General features: G+C 46.5%; 1 protein-coding gene across 8 annotated transcripts in view; it reads left to right on the top strand.

Moving 5' to 3' along the window:
• The window catches only part of LOC105889794 (zinc finger protein DPF3), a 32,090-nt gene that overhangs the window by 2,657 nt on the left and 11,837 nt on the right, over positions 1–17,596 (top strand). For 7 of the 8 annotated variants that reach the window (XR_004165202.2, XR_004165203.1, XR_004165204.2 and 4 more), the window contains exons 2-7: positions 8,636–8,796; positions 10,465–10,572; positions 14,435–14,568; positions 16,048–16,143; positions 16,340–16,412; positions 17,209–17,250. Coding sequence is in view for 5 of the 8 variants with exons in the window: in XM_031581050.2 (XP_031436910.1) it covers positions 8,636–8,796; positions 10,465–10,572; positions 14,435–14,568; positions 16,048–16,143; positions 16,340–16,412; positions 17,209–17,250 (614 nt within the window). In the remaining 3 variants the exon portion in view is untranslated. The remainder of the gene's footprint in view (positions 1–8,635; positions 8,797–10,464; positions 10,573–14,434; positions 14,569–16,047; positions 16,144–16,339; positions 16,413–17,208; positions 17,251–17,596) is intronic. The other variant, XM_031581053.2, reaches the window with a different exon arrangement.

The raw sequence follows: 17,596 nt of genomic DNA, 5'->3' as shown, positions 1-17,596 counted from the left end.
GGAGTGCACTGTCTGTCTGGATGAATTTGGCCGGTGCATGAGAGCCGCTGTCATAACACAGAGGCACTCGAAGCCCTTTGTGTGTCCTGGCCGAGGGAGCGGCCCCCGCACCGCTTCACGGCGGGACTCTGCGGAGCGATTATGCCCTTTTCCTGTGAAGCACATGTAATCTGCACATGTTTTTCTTTATGCTTTGGACAGGAGAGAGAGAGAGGGAGAGAGATAGTTTGTGTGCCTACTACACTATGTGCCCCCCCCCATGCAGTATAAGGTCCTCCTAGCGAAGAAAGAGAGGCAGAGAGAGAGATACTGAGAGAGAGAGAAAAGGGAAAGCATTCACCTCAGCTTCTGGTACAGCCTGTGCCATAGCCTAAGGAGGAGTGTGGCCAGGGTCTATGGGGAACCTGAACTTGATCTCCCCTCCCCCTCCATGCCTGTCCATTGGCTTCTATGCCCCCCCCCCCCCCCCCCCCCCCCCCCCCCTCTGTTTCCGTCCTCCTCTCTCATTAGGCCCCAGCCCAGGTCCCGTCTGAACCGCTGACTCTTTTCTTCCAGTCCCATCCAGTTTGGAGAATACGAGCGATTATATCACAAGAGGCCGATCCAAAATACCTTTGCTTTGGGAGGTTACTTACTGTTGAAATAACTTTGCTTTGTTGTTGTTATTGTTGTTGTTGTCATTCTGTTTGTTTTTCATGTGGCTGGGCTGTTCTCAAGAGGTGTGGTGAAATCACTGTGTTCTGGCTGGAGCCTCATTGAACATTTTTGACAGGATTACAGTCTCAGGTAGAATAGGTGATTTGGGTTCATTACTTAATTTCTACAAAATCATGTTCACGATCGTCAGTGTATTCCCACAGTGTTGGAGTCACACAGAATAGTGAACACGGAGCTGCGTATGCAAACTCTGAGGAATCATCAAATACATCAGGTACTTCAGGACAACAATACATCCTATGTGGAATCTGAAATATTTCACTCCACAGTTGAAAACACAGCCGCAAATCATGCAAATGTCGAAGCCAAATACACGATTGCCAAGAAAAGCTATATGTTTGAGTTTATGGCAAGAGAAGAATGTGTCTCTTCCGTTTTAAGTATATTCCCTCTCTGCTGCGCTCTTAAGTTCTGGTATGACACATGATACTGCTTTTCGTGGAGCACATCACTTTTGATTGGCATCTCACTCTCTTTTTCTCAGTCTGTCTCCCTCTCACCGAAATTAAATTAAAAACACATTGCTCTCAACAATGGAAGCCTATACGTTTACTGGAAGTCATAAAATCCAGTTGTTTGGTCTGGTGCAGAGGTCTTACGGTCTGACAAAATGTACTGAAATATGTACCACAACTACATGATGTTTCCTGGGTACTTTAGCGCTTCCTTCTTAAACCATCCACAGAAACACTGCTCAGGCCTTTTCCCAAAAGCATTGTTGCTGCACTGGGACCATCGGAACTAAGAGAGAAGGTGTTTAAAATGATAGTCTCTGGATCATTGAACAGAAGTCATAGCACAGTCATCACAAAGCAGTGAGGTACCCCACAAAAGTGGCTGGATGGCCATCCCCCATAGTCTGCAGTGTGGGGGTAATTCACGGTCAGCTGGACTAATGAGTGAGTGTGCAATGAGCCTGTGTGGTCCTGTGTGAGAGTGGGGCAGCCCCCCCCCCAGGTCCCCACGGGCGGTGACAGATCACCTCAGCCCTGGCTCTTCTTGGACAGTGGCCACTGCTGAGTTGTTCCTCCCTTGAGAGAAGCTCTCCTCAAGCCAAACTCACCCTCACCAACTTCCCTTTCTTCTCTGTCATCGGATAGTCTGAACATGTGAGAGAATTGTGAAGAAATCACTTTGGCGTGGTGCGATCATGGTCTTCCGAGTGTGAGTTAGTAAGCGCTGTGTATTGTTTTGAGTGTGTGCGATGAGTTGTGGTGCTGCTGCTGTGAGGGTTTTGTTATGGGGAGAGTGAGGCCATAGTCGGATTAGTTTGATTCTGTTTGTTATGTGTGGTGGGTTCTGATTCTGATTCTGATTTTGATGTGTGGTGGGTGACGGGGGGAGTATTATCAGAGGCCAACAGCGGGTAAGGATGGAGAGGGAGATCCATTTCAGGTTGGAGAGAGAGATGGGGCACAGGAAGGAACAAACAGAGGTAAAGAGAAGAGAGGGAGAGAGAGAGAGAGTGTGTGTGCACGTGTATGCGTGTGTGTGTGCACGTGTGTGTGTGTACGTGTGTGTGTGTGTGTGGGGGGGGCTGACTGACAATGGATAAGGATGGAGATAGAGATTTTAGGTTAGAAGGGGCTGGCGTTGAAGAGAGGACTGAGTTGAGAAAAGAGAGAGAGAGAGACACACACACACACACAGAGTGAGGGGTTTGCGTAGAGGAGATAAGGGATGAAGGGGTGTTTCTCTGAAGAGGCACTGTTGTTCCAAATATAAAAGTGATTCCTCAGTTTACTCAAAATGAAGGGGCTTTGGGGCGGGTGGGGGCTTAAGAGAGAAAGAGTGAGTTAGAGAGAAAGGATCCTGATAAAGAGGAATATACTGCACAAGAAAATAACTCTTTGTTCGTGCCTGTCCTGAGTGGAGTCTCTCTCCACTAAAAGACTAAAGGCGTTCAGTTTCTATACATGTTGAATATTCATCAGACATCTCTTCCTGAAGTGTTTGCTTCGCGCGTCTACATGCCATGCTAATTAACACAACGCTGCCAGTGAAAGAAATAATAATAATGGCTAATTGGCCTGGAGGCCATTGATTATTCATAGGCACCTGCCCCCATCGTGCACGGGGAGGTTCTGCCTGACTTAGGTGGAGAGAACAGATCCTCCCAGTCATCAGAACATGAAAGAGCAGTGAGCACAAAAAAAGTGGAAATAAAAAATGTACATTTCCAGACTGACAAAACATAATTGTGGTAATAATTGTAATCATAGTAATTATCGCAGTCTATGTCTGATTGCAAGCCTCCTTTTCTATGTCTCTCCATCCCGCCCCCCTCTTGTTTCCCTTTTTTCTCTCTCTCCTCTCTGTATCTCTCTGTCGCCATTGGTCCCTCCCTCTTTCTCTCTCCTATTCTTTTTCCTATGGCACGGTCTCAGCTCTGTCTCCTTATAAGCGTCGGTCACCTCTGTTGATGTGGAAACATCACCCCCGTGACCCCCATCCCCCTGCTCCTCGCTCGCTCAGGAGGGTCCCTCTGTCTAGTGCTCATGGGCTAGTGCTCGAGTTGGTAATCTCAGTGAACTTCAACTTGAGCTGCTACTTGAGTGTCTTTTTCATCGATATCTGCCATTGATTTGTATGGGGCAGTTGGTTCCTCTGTAGATGAAGCCTAGGCCAGCAGAGGCCTGGTGGTGGTGTTCTCATGCAGCGCATGATATTATCATACGTTAATGACTAAACGAAACACATCTGATGAGATTCTTCCTTCTTTTCGTGTTCTGTAGAGCGCTCTAGAATGAATTCCTCACTCTAAAAAGCCTACCCTTTTATCCCCGTGATCCTCACACCTCAAGTTTTTGGTTGACATGTTACAGTGCCCAGGACACTGACAGAACAGCTGTGTAGAATAAGACTGAACAGGGCATAACATGCTTCCCACTATGTGAAGCTTATATTAGGCTACTTATGTAACCAGACATGGCTAGTGACAACCCTGAATGCCCTATAGCTGTTACTCGGGAGAACTGACCCCGTGTGTGTGTGTCTGTTGAGTTGAGTAGATTGTATATGTGATGGTGTATGTCTGTAAGTGTTCTTTAGTTGTATGTTAGTTGAAACCTATGCGTTGTGTGAATGAGATGAATATTTTTTGGTGTGTGTTAGTTAGTAATATGTTATTGTGTACTCTGTGTGTGGATGCAAGCGTGTGTGTGTGTGTGTGTGTGTGTGTGTGTGTGTGTGTGTGTGTGTGTGAATACCTACGTATATATGTGGTACTGGTTGTTTAGTTGTATGTCAGTGTGTCTCTGTTATGTTGCATAGTAGCGTGTGTGTGGGGAGAGCCGTAAGCCTTCTGATCCACACACTCACTGTAAGGACAGCTGCTTGCTCAGGCATGCTTTGACAAAGGCACTCGCACAAGTAGGACACAGTCAGATTTGATCCTCTTTCACTTGCATAATGGCCTCACTAGCCTCGAGCAGATAACACAGGCATTTACTTTTACACGAAGACCTGATGTCCACAGAAAACCCTGAGAGGGACAGAGAGATTGAGAGAGTGAAGGGTGAAAAAGAAGGAGAGCGAGACAGAAAGAGACAGAGAGACTTGGAGTGCTGAACACAGTGCAAATGTTTACTTATCCTGGGGAATTGCAGATTCTATCACTTCAACTTTGGGTGTGGGTTCACTGGCGTTATGTAATTCTTATTACAGCAGAGTGCTGTAGCAACCCGGTCGTTTTAGAATCGGGCCTGAAAGCCCTCCTTGACAAGCAGTTGTTTGCAGCGAGTGATGTTGGTCCCTGCACGTCTGTTAAGCATCTGAGTGTAGTAGTAGCCGGGCCTACAGAGCTGACTTCTACCGAAGACTTTCACAAGGCTCATTTAAGCCACCAGGCAGCTGTTTACTTGATCCAGAGCAATAAAGCAACCCTGGCGTCCTGCCAAAACCTTCACTATATGTAACCCCTGTGTAAAAAGTCCCTTTTTTGCCTTGCAGGTCTAGATGTTAAATCCCTCTCAGTTTCAAACCGAGCCACACCGTTTCAATTAAGTCCTGAGAAATGTTTCTGAAGAGGTCCAGCCAAGGGTGTTGCCAAGGAACATGACTCAGTTCGTTAACAGTGATTAGGGATAGGGTTTTAGAATCTCAGCATGAGAAAGAACAACAGTCTTGATTATCTTTGTCTAGTGATCTCCATAGGGTTTCCCCACCATTTAATCGTGATAATGATCGTGGATATGATAATGTTAATGTGTGGATCACTATAAACCTCGGCGTAGCAGCACAGATCACAATGGATGAACCTGTCAATACTTTTTGCCACCATTTGGAAATGATTTGACTTCTTGAGGCAATTAGGAGAGGGATTTTAATACTTCCTCAGAATTCACATGCCTATTGATTTGCATTCCCGAAGAAAAAATGACCACTGCACTGAAATAGCATACTTTTGGTTGGATTTGCTCTAGCAGAGTGCAATCAATGCATCCACTCAGTATGCACAGGAGAGCTGAGGGGGCGATTTTGTCATGCCAGTCCCCCGCGCTTTAGCGGACAGTGTCAGGGTCTTCCGTCCCACATCAGCAGCGCTGCGTTTGGTTATTTCCCCGCCAATTCTCAGTTTGGCCAACCTCGTGCTGATATCTTTCTAATCACTATGACCTTTCTAAACACGTCTCTGTTTTTCCTTTCAACTCTCTCACACACATACGCATACGGTCACACACACTCACTTACACACACACACTCACTTACACACACACACACACACACACAGTGTTTTCTCATGATCTTGCCTTCCTCCCACTCCCTCCCTCACCTGTATTTGCACATTTATTTTACCCCTCCTCTCTCTCCCGCTCTCTCTCTCTCTCTCTCTCTCTCTCTCTCTCTCTCGCTCTCTCTACTCTCCCTACATGAACACTGGAGGCCTTTGTGCCGTTGGTCTGGGTAGGAGCACTACTCTTTGTCTCTTTGTCCAGCCGGACATTCCTTACATATCTGTGCATCTTCTGGCCCAGGGATGGCTGATCTAATCAGAGAGGGGAGGGGGGTGAGTCATGGAGAGGCCTCCTCAGGCTGGCCTCAGTCCAGCCAAAGATGATCTCTCTCTCTCTCTCTCTCTCTCGGATCTTATAAGTTGTTCATGTTGGATCACAGTGTGTGTTTTTACAGTTGCAGCATTGCGAGTTTTAAACCTTTCTGTCCTTCTCGCTCTCTCGGTCCAACCCACACCTGTCCCGCCCCTCTATGGGAGCGCTGATTGCAAACAGGTGACTGTCACCCCGAATGCACCCAAGAAGGCATTCTCACACATTTATCTTTACATTTAAAATGATGGGGTGATGGAAGTGTTGTCATGGGCTTTGTGCTTGTGGTTGCCATGACAACTGAAATGTATTCCGGATTGATGGTGTAGATCCACCACCTTAGGCCCTGCCAGCAGCAAAGTGACCAATGAAGCTAGCGTATAGAAAAAACCCTGGACCCTGTGTTATTGTGTGTGTTATTGTGTGTGTGTGTGTGTGTGTGTGTGTGTGTAGTTGGGTTGTGTGTCTAGCCCTGTTCTAAAGAGCAGCCTCAGATCACTGTTGTAGAGGCTGATGGAGGTGCGGCTCTGGCAGAGATGAATGTTATGCCCCTGACGGGGAAGAGATCCATGACTTATTCTGTTTCATCACTTGTCTCCTATGGTAGCTGATAGATAGCCTTCAATACTGAGTGTGTGTGTGTGTGTGTGTGAGAGAGAGAGAGTATCTGTAAGTGTGTGTGTTTGAGAGAGAGAGAGCGAGAGAGTGTATCATTTGTATTGACATGAACGGTCCACAGCCTCAAATGGTGATGATGAACTACCTGAGGTTAAACCCTAACATTACATAACAGCTTTGGCCGATATGGTGATGTTGTTGTTTTGGTTAACAAATGAGTAATTGAACTATGGTGTTGCAGAAGAAATATTGTAGGATTGCGGCACTTTTTCCAGACGTCTCTCGACACTGTGGCATCTCCTGACAGCGTAGGCGAGCTCTCCGCACGCAGTTTGATGTCCTTGAGCGTAAGCCTAAATGCGGCCTCTCTCTCGGGAGGCCCCCTGACGTCCCTCTCTCCTTTTAATCCATTCTCTCCTCATCTTTTAATAGCCACACTCTCACACTCAGGGCGAGAGAAGAGCTTTTTCTACATTCTCCCTCTTTCTTCAACTGAGAATAAACACAAGCAGCCGAGCAACTCATGCACTACAAAAAATGTGCAAAGCGAAAACAACCACAGATAGCATCCAGGGCCCATATTCATAAAGCACCTTGAGGCTAACAATAGCTCCTACCTTACCGATTTATTTTTTTTGGATTAAGAGTAATTTACAAAGCTCCCTGGTGTTACCACTAGCACCTTAGCCAACTACCAGACCAACGGAAAATAGCAGTTTTTATCATTCCACACCACAATATTTTAAAATGCAGGATTATCCTACTGTCTCAATCACGAGGGCATAATTATGGAGCTTGTAAGTAAGGGATGCAATAACGTCACTAACCAACCAAAACAACTCACTCAGTAGCAAAACTGAATTTAGGCTAATGTTTGATTGTAAAATTAAACTAGCTTCTGTCTACACAATTGTCATACAGATGCATTTTGAAAACTGCCTACTCACTGGGACATAGGGGTGGGAAAAAAAATAGATTTTTCGATTTCTCTCGATTCTCTCTAGAACAATTCTGTCTCGATTCAGAAAAGTTCATAATCGATTTTTTAATCAAAAACATTTTTTTACACATCCATTTTGTGTTGAAATGCAAGCTGCATCGATTATTGTATTGTTCATTGAAAGTCATAATTGTGACAAGGAAAAGCTTTTTCTCTAATAAAAAATAGAGAAGGTAATTCATCTGTTGATTTTCTTTAATTATCAAACACAAACTAGGAAGTGATTTGAGACTCTGAGTAGCAAACTCAAATGTTTTAAAAATCGACATGCATCGATAATCGTTTTATCGGTTTAGCATTGATAATCGATAATCTGTTTTGAATCGATAATCGGTTTAGAATCGATAATCGGTTTAGAATTGAATCGTTGACCACTGAATCGGAATCGAATCGAATCGTGAGGTGCCAAGAGATTCCCACCCCTACTGGGACAGACCTGTCACTCATCAACCAATCACTTTGGTAATTGAAAGCAAGTTGGGGCATGAGTCTTGGCGTCATCCATAGCAACAAAAGTGATTCGCTTAGCTTAGGAGCTTTCGCTTTTCCAGGTCAATGTTGGTCTCCGCAGATTTGGGAATAGGATTTTGAGGAAAACTTCAAGTTAGAAACTTTTAGTGCGACTTTTAGGCTACTCTTCGTGGTAAGATAAAATGCTTTGTGAATACAGGCCCAGGTGGATAGGCCTACAGACCACACAGAATATATTTGCATAGAGAACTGTGTCTGTGCAAACTGTGCAAAAAGATTTGCTTGTGGGATGAAAAAGAAAAAAATGTATCCAGTACTTCAAAATCCTTTCCTGGGGGTATTGGAAAGTTGAATGGAGAAATCCCCACCATGAGGTATCAGAGAGCCTGGTGGTGGTGTAGGCCAGTTTGGTCTGGGGGCTGTGGGTGACATGGAAGCCAGAGGCACAGGTGCTGGGAAGGATTCTGAGCTCTTTTTGACGTTCCCAATTCCAGGAAATGCCAGCCAGGAAAGTGGGTCATGCAAGTTACCTTCCAGCAGTGGATGACTGGACTGGACTTTGGAAATGCAAGGCAGTGTTGGTCAAAACTGATTTGCCTCTGTGTGTGTGTGTGTGTGTGTGTGTGTGTGTGTGTGTGTGTGTGTGTGTGTGTGTGTGTGTGTGTGTGTGTGTGTGTGTGTGTGTGTGTGTGTGTGTGTGTGTGTGTGTGTGTGTGTGTGTGTGTGTGTGTGTGTGTGTGTGTGTGTGTGTGTTTGTGTGTGTGTGTGTGTTTTCTGTCTTCAGGTTAGGCGACCAGTTCTACAGGGAGGCCATCGAGCACTGCCGCAGCTATAATGCAAGGCTGTGTGCCGAGCGCAGCGTGCGCATGCCCTTCCTGGACTCGCAGACGGGCGTGGCCCAGAACAACTGCTACATCTGGATGGAGCGCCGTCACCGGGGACCAGGTGAGTGTCATACCTGCATCATGTTTTAGGCAGGAGTGCACAGGACTGATGGATGGGTGGATAGAAGGATGTAGCTGGTATAGCAGAATATAGGGTATCAATGATAGATGTGTGTATACATAGGCTATGGTTGAATGTAGGCAATGGACAATGGCTTGATTGATGGATGTAGGCTGTGGCTTATTGTAGACTATGGATAATGGCTTGATAGACAAATGATTGAATATAGGCTAATGACAATAGCTCGACAGATACATGAAGGCTTTGATTAAATAGATTATGGCCAGACATGTGGTCAGGGGAAGATGCCATTCTTCACATATTGCAACAGTCATCTTGCTCCATGGTGACAGTAATGAATCTACACACCATGCCTCTCCTCTGTCACACGCGTAAGACTGGCAAATGACAGGACCGATCTCAGCCTTCGGCTCGGCCAGTGCACTTAGCCCCGGCGGTATCTGAAAAAGCGCCTCCTTTGATGTGAAGGGAAGGCCTCAGCGGAGTGTGGCTTTAACAAGAGAGAGCCCGAGTGGAAACACATTTGTACATTCCAGGCTGTCCGATTCCAGTACCGATTCGAAGCTGTGAGCAGATACATAAAAAAAAAGAAAAAAAGAAACGGGTCTCTCTGTGAGGCACTCATCTGGTGGTAGCTTCACATTCCTCTCTTTGGCCTTGGAACGAGTCAATATCAAGATCTAGCACGGGTGCCAAGGGGGGGGGGGGGGGTTGGAGAATAGCATGCCTTCTCCTTCAGAACAACACAAATAGAATCAGCATCTCGCATGCAATGCCTGTGGGCCCCACCCTGTACTTAGTGGCAGGCCAGTGTTTATTACATGTTTTTAGTCCAGCCTTATCTTCTCTGCTACTTTCACTCTGCATTCTCTCACTCTCACTCACTCACTCACTCACTCTCTCTCATTCTATCTATCTCTCTCTTTCTCTTTCTCTTTCTCTTTCTCTCTATGAAGCCTTCACTTTCCTCTCTCCACTCTCTCTTCATTCCATCCATTTGTTTGTACTGAGTGAAGAAGAGAGGGATGAACTCTGTTGTCCACTGTCTGAGAAGCAATCGTGACAAATAAAACCGCCTCCGATGAGATTTCGCCCGCAAGCACAAAGCCACTCGGTTGCCCTGCTCTGCAGCGAGTGCCTGATTAGTCAAGCCCAGAACCAGAACCTGGACCAAGCCGATCAGGTGTCAGTGCTGAGAGGCCAGGGGAAGCACAGGGGCACTCCACAGGGGCACTCCACAGGGGAATCACAGGGGCACTCCACAGGGAAATGTTTGAACAGCACGTTTTTTTTTTCTTTTTCTTTTTAGTGTGAGACTGTGAGGTGAATTTGTTTTAAAATGTTTTTCATATTTTGTGCGTAGTTGTCTCTGCCCGCATGTATGTATTTGTGTACATGCTTTTAATTCTGGCTGTTAGTGTGTGTGTGTGTGTGTGTGTGTGTGAGTGTGTGTGTGTGTGTGTGTGTGTGTGTGCACACCTGGATTACTGTGGGTACATTTTGATTGTGTGAGTGCGTGTCTGTGTGTGCGTGCGTGTGCGCATGTGTGTGTGCGTGTGTGTGCGTGTCTGTCTGTGTGTGCGTGCATGCGTGTGTGTGTGTGTGTGTACACATGCATTCCCTGATATCATTTTTGTGTTGACGCAGGGTTGGCTGCAGGGCAGATGTATACCTACCCAGCACGCTGCTGGAAGAAGAAGAGGCGGCTGCACGCACCTATAGACCCCCAGCTACGCCTCTGTGAGCTGCGTCTCGGTAAGAGAAAGACATTTACTCAGAATTTACTCTCCTCTCTCTCACTCTCTCTTTCGCGTGCGCTTGCTCTTACCTTCACTCTATCACCATCTCTCTTTCTCCATTCCTCTCCTCTCCCTCTTTCTGTGCTACCTCTCTTTCTTGGCATTATCTTTCTCTGTGCCATTCTCGCTCTCTCTTTCTTAATCTCTTTCCCCTTCGGTTCTGTTTCTCTGTCCCCTCCCTCTCTCGGCACACTCTCTCTCTCTCTGCCATTCGCTCTCTCTCCTTCTTTCTCCCTCTATTTCCCTGCTCTCTCTGTCCTGTTCTCTTTCCCCCTCTTTCTTTCTGTCTCTCTATTTTCGCCCCTTTTGTCTCCCTCCTCTGCCTCTTTGTCCTTATAGAAACTGAACTCTGTTTTTTACCATGCAGTGTGGCTCAGGAGTAGCTACACAAACACACAACACTACACACCACACACACACACACACACACACACACACACACACACACACTCACACACCCCTCCCTCTCACATCCACACTTGCCCTTACAAATACTTCTCTCTCCCACACACACACACACACACACACACACACACACACACACACACACACACACACACACACACACACACACACACACACACACACACACACACACACACACATGCAGCACTGTATCCTTTATAGCACTGTTTACCTTGACCCCACTTTCCTTCTTATCCTCTCTCTCTCTCTCTCTTCACCTCCCCAGGCCTCTCGTTTACTCTCATTCTGTCTACCTCTGTATCTCACTGTGTACCTCCATCCCTCTCTCCCTCCCTCCCTACCTCTTTTCGTCTCTCCCACTTCTTTCTTTCTCTCTCTACCTCTTCCCCCGGTCTACTTCTCCCCCATCTCTCTCTCTCTCTCTCTCTTTCTCCTCCTCCACCTATTCCGCGGTGACTTTGCGGAGGCTCCTCTGGTGTTCGCTGGGCTCCATCTGGCTCTGATTACCTTGCGTCTCCTGGTTCACCCTAGGACTGCTGCACACAGCCTCTCTGTGTTCTGGCACACACATCGTCCCGCCACTTTCTCCCTTTGGCTCCCTCCCTCCCTCCCTCTCTCTCCCTCCCTCTCTCTCTCTCTCTCTCTCTCTCTCTCTCTCTCTCTCTCTCTCTCAGCCGTCCCCTACATTCCCTGTAGCCTCCAGAAGCCCAGCAAATGCTGCCCACCTCTGCTGCCCCTTTCCAGCACCCCCTGACCGCTTAGCCACGCAGCATTAGCCTACGTGAGTAGGGAGAGGGGGAGAGCGAGAGGGACGAAAGAGAAGTGGACCGGACAGAAATGTCGTATGGAAGAACACTTAAGGAACTTGATAAGGGGAAAGGATCTTGTATTTGTCCCCTGAATCGCCCCCCGCTAACATCCCTTTCCCTACCACTTCCTGCGAGCCATGAGCCATTTAATCCCGGGTGTCCATGACAGTGGCATTCAGCCCAGAGAGCAGTGATCTGCGCTCCCAAAGGCTTATAGGAGCCCTAAGAGTGGGGGGTGAGCCAGAGAGGGAGCGCACTAGCGAATTCCCGCGTGTTCATAGCTCTACTTAGCCTTCTATTAAATCATACAATGAATAGCATGTGTGTGCGCGTGTGTGCACGTGTGTGTGTATGTGTCTGTGTGAAAACGGTACTGGTGATTATACAGGGGGTGGACAAGTGGGCGTCTTTAAACAATGGCTACATGACTGGCATAGAAGGACTGCCTTGTCTTACCCATGATTCCTCACTTTCCTGGTTCTCTGCCTCCAACCCTCACTGCCCCTGCTGACTCTCATTAAAGATGGAGCAGAAGTGCCATGGCCCCTACTGAGCAGCGCTAACACTCCTAGCACTCCTAGCTCCAGCCTCTCTCTCCAAGCATGCTTTTGTTCCAATCAGACACTCAGTAGTGCTATTATGTGTGTGTAGGTAGATGTATGTGCTGTTGTATATTCATATGTAGATGGTTGGCACAACTACATCTCTGTCCCTAGAAGAGTAGAAACCTGAAAACAGACCATACAGGCCATACCTTTACATGCTGTCTACATCCGCACACCCCCCCTCCCCCCTCCCCTTCCCCATACCTGACTCCTGGTGCTGGCCTCCCATTGGCTGTTGTCATGGTGCAGTTGGAGTCAGGGGGCAGGTGGAGGGCCTGGCCAGCTCCAACCCCCCCCCCCCCCCCAAGTAAAAAAAAAAACCTTTTACCCCCCTCTGAGAGTGCGCACTATTTTCAGCTACTCTGGGGGGGGGGGGCATAGGAGGGTATCTGTATGTGAAGAGAGGGGGAGGGGGAGGTCTCATCACTGTGAGCTCAAAGTCAACCTAGCAGACACAAAGAGGGAGAGAGAAGGAGGGGGAGGGAGGGAGACGGGGAGGGAGAAGGCGGAAGGGGAGGTGTGCTCTGTGCTTTTTAAAGGAGCTCTCACAAGGTCTGCAGGCTCTTTTGACACAATACACACACACACACACACACACCTACTCATACACAAAAGCATACACACAGTGCACACTCGCATACATTCACATGGTGCTAATCTAGAGAAGACAAAGCAGACTCGAATACCACTTCTTTTAGTGCATACACACACACACACACACACACACACACACACACACACACACACACACTGACTCACAGAAACGCAGCCAGCCTGACACACACCTCAGACAGTGGCTGTCTCCAGAACAGATTTGGCCCTGATTGACGGCAGAGCTGGGCCAAGCCAAAGTCCTTATAGTCAAGTTTGCCACTCGGCAGCCATCTTGGCAACGCCTATTGGCATTCTCGGGCAAACAAGATCAGGCTCCATCTTAATGAATTGGAAGATACTCATAACTCCAAAAAGAATGATCAAACAGACCTTAAAAGTACATAGCTGGAATTACCGTTTAAATCTGACATAAACAATATAAACAATTTTTCAGTAGTAAAATAAGGCTAAAGAAGACTTAATTTTCGAGTTGATTTGCGTGCTGAGCATGCTCCAAATTTCTCTGTGTGACTGTTGCTATAGTAACGGTGGTGAAAGAAACAGAACATTCAGGTGAGGGCGAAACGTCAGATTGCGAAATGCCTTTTTCCGACTATCAGATTGGCTCTTTATAATATGGGGCAGGAAGTCCAGGTACAGATCTGCCATCTTTCACGTTACAAACTCCCCCGTTCATTTCTCTCTCAGTGATTTGTCTCCTCCCCTATAGTGTGTCTGTTCTCACCTCCCAACCCCTCCCATAGCGCCCCACCCCTGACGGCAGTAAGTAGCGAAATGAAAATACCCTCAAGCCCCTGCCCTGTTACCGTGACACCTGGCGTATATCTGCCGTTATTGGCCCAGACACTGGTATTGATCATGGCGAGCTGGTGCGTCAGAGCGAGGTGGCTGCAGCCAGGCAGTTCAGGCGCTCAAACACAGACGCCCTTCATGTCTGTTTGTCTGTTTCTGTGGACGTCATAATAAACACAAGGATATTTTTAGAGTAATGGTGATTACATTGATGCCCATGACAATTTATCACTGGCCATTGGGTTACTGGTTTTAAATCTTTCTCTCTATCTCTCACTCTTGCTTTTCCTCTCTCCCTCACTCTCTCCTTTTCTCTGCATATCTCTCTCTCTCTCTCTCTCTCTCTCTCTCGCTGTCTCTGCTTCCTTCTCTCTCTCTCTCTCTCTCCCTCCCTCCCTCTCTCTCTCTCTCTCTCTCTCTCTCTCTCTCTCTCTCTCTATCTCTCTTGCTGTCTCTGCTTCCCTCTCTCCAAATTGCCAGACAGTTTCATGTTGGGCTACTCCCCTCTGGCACTAGCGGACCTAACCCAATTGAAATGGTGTTTATGTGTTTGTGTCTGTGTCTCTGGCAGAGGCCGAGCTCATGGCCAAGAAGGAGGTGCCCCCCACGGAGGCCACGGCCCTGGAGGCGCTCCTGAGGGGAGAGGGGCTGCTGGACAAGAGGAGCAACGCCGCCAAAGAGGAGGAGACGCTGCTGGAGATTCAGGTGAAGCCTCCCCAACCGCCCCAGATATAGGATATAGATATACGTATATTAGATATATATTTATAATACATAGGATGTAATCAGGCATCAGATGGTACCCAAAGCATTAGTAGCTGTAATTGATGCCATGCTATATCAAGTGTGTCTTTATTACAGTGTAGTAAATCATAAATAATCCTATGTTTAATCCAATGTATTTGTATGTGCACATTGAAACACATTATTCCCTCAAGTAAGCCAGTAACCCAAGTTCATATTGTAACAACACAAGAAGTATGTTATGCTTGTCAGTTAAACACATATGAGTTCTATAGTACCTAAGGATAGGTCTGTATTCTATGTCTCTGCCAGGGCCGTGCACAGACAGGCAGATGTATGAGGCATAAACCTGTAAAGCGCTCACCAACAGTTATTTATTAAAGATAAAGTACCCTACAGTAGCACATATTTAATAAATTAAATAATTCAACGTTTCAAGTAGGCCTATGAGCTGTGAGCTATGAGCTTTCCACAGAAAAGGGGTGACTAATAGGCTAATGTTTCTGAGATCCAAATATGATTGCATAGACCATTAACCATGTAGGCTTAATCCATAGTCATTTGTTTGAGTTGCCTGACAACGGAATTAACGGGCTTCACTGGTTTTCATTGACAAGGCTAGTTTTTAACAGACCAGATTGCTTGATGCTAAAGTTAAAGGTGTAATCCCCGAGTCTAATCCCGTACACTTTTGGTCAAATTCAACTAATTGCTCCTCATGGTCCTCTAGCTGTCTGTTCAGTGGTTGAAGTTAAAAAAAAAACTCTGGTGTTTGTACACAGTCCTGTCTCTTTAAATGGAAAACAGACGTAGTGGCTCGGACACATGTTCAACACGTGCTTCAGTAGCATGGAAGGGAGGGGTGTACATTTGATTGGCTGTTGAGCACAAATATTAATAACCTTTTGCAAAAACCAAAACCGAATCATGGACTGCATCTTTAATGGATTGGATGTTTTAATAGTGCTTTCATTTCACAACGCCAAGACTTAGGGGTCAGTATCGTTACCTGGCTGTCAGCAGTAAAGGCAGGACAGGGAGACGTGGGCACTGCTTCGCCGAAGTGGAAGTGGGAGGTGTAGGGGCTCGTGCGGCCTCTCAGAATTAGAAATTTAACGCTGCTGTCGGGCATAGTTACACAGCACGCTTTTAACTGAAAATTGATGCTATGAGCCAAATTCAAATTATTTAAAAAGACTTGAATATAAAATTAGAAATATTTTTTTTTAATTGTCCTGCAAAAAGGACACTTATCAAGTCAGAGGGCAAAGATGCAGGTGCCTGAGCTGCACCTGGGTCGATCTCCACACCTCAAGTCCTCTGTAGCCACCTTCCTGCTAAACTTCCTGCTTTGTTATGCCTCATATGACTCCTAGTCTGAAGTACTGAATTGCATACTGTGTCTCCCCCACCTGCCCCTGCTCTTCCCATGCTGTTCAGAGGGTTCTGGATGCAGACGAAAACGGGGACGGTTTCCATGACGACGACGACTTTGAAGTGGACACCCCGAAGAGGAAGCATCGAAATAAAGGCAGAGTGAGTTTGCAAATCAAAGCACATAAACACGTGCACACACATACACACACACACACACACACACACAAACATACAAACATACAAACAGAAAGAGTGAGATACTGAAGGAAGAAAAAAGGAGTGCCGATAGAAAGGAAGCAAAAGGGTATGCTATAATGACTTCATCTTCTCTGTCTGTGTCTCATTTGGACTTCAGAGTCGGGGAAGTGGACGCAGGAGGACTGAAGCCGTCTCTGGGGATGACCAGGACAAGCCCTATGTCTGCGATAGTAAGAAACTCTCATATTTATCTGTCATTGATTCACACGATCAGGGCCTAATTTGAAACAAACAGCTCTAGTAAGTAACGTAGAAGGTCTGCAGTGAAATAACGACAAAGTACATGCCTCATCGGCGGAACTTGTGTGCTCTGAGAGAAAATGTTTTTGGTTGAACACATAAAGGTTCTGCACAGAATCCTTGATGAAGGGTTGCTAGTAGAACCCGTCTGGTACCCTGGCCCAAAAGTTAAATTAAATCAGTTTTCATTTAGGAAGACTCCAGTTTCTCCAGGAAAGAGTTCTGTGATGACCCTAAAGGTTATCCCCAGAACTTCAGCCAAAAAGGGGGCATCACACATAAACATTATTTTTCTTTCTGTGTGTGTGTGTGTGTGTGTGTGTGTGTGTGTGTGTGTGTGTGTGTGTGTGTGTGTGCGCGTTCATTGATTAACAATGTTGTCTTGTCCTCCAGGAATGCAACGAGAAAGAAAAGTGATGTGGTGCAAATAACACAAGACATTTGAGATCCGCTCTTTTCAGTGCCTCCCCAAACCTAATTGGTTAATGGCTGCCCCCTGTGCTTCCTTCTTTGGCATGGACGTTTTTTTTTTGTCACTGTGGTTTCAGAGTTTGTGGGAGCATGCAAGCGCGAGGGAGGAAAAAGCAAGAGGATTCGAGTTCTCGTGTAATCAGCCAGTCTGAAAATAAACTCACTCTTGTTATTTTTATCTTTTTTTTTTCCTTTCTTCCCTTCCCCTCCCTTTCTTTTCTTTTCTTTTTTTGCTCTGTGTCTCCTCTGTTTCAGACAGATACAAACAAAAACATAACTCAAAATCCGCCAACTCAGGTACCTGGATTTGTCCCACTCCTTTTGCTTCTGCTTGACCTGCTGCTGCTGCTGCTGCTGCTGATAGGAGCTGCTCTGATGATGTTGATCTGACAATCTTTCTTAAATGGCTGACAAACTTAAATGGTTGCTCGGCTCTGCTTTAATGCGTTGCTCTTGCTTTGCAGTCCTAATGACAAGACATGCATGTCTCTAACATCTCTGTATGCGCTACTTTGATGTTAGAAAACTTTGGCAGATTCCCAGCTCAGCTAATGCGAGAGCTAACCGCTTGCATAGCGGTGTGGCATTGCTTTCACTGTAGTGTTGTTGGACTGTTGGGGCTTAAGCTAGCTTTAGAATCTCA

The sequence above is a fragment of the Clupea harengus genome, chromosome 15, assembly GCF_900700415.2.
Source record: "Clupea harengus chromosome 15, Ch_v2.0.2, whole genome shotgun sequence".
In the NCBI taxonomy this organism is placed as follows: domain Eukaryota; kingdom Metazoa; phylum Chordata; class Actinopteri; order Clupeiformes; family Clupeidae; genus Clupea; species Clupea harengus.
This window is presented reverse-complemented; position numbering and strand designations above follow the sequence as displayed.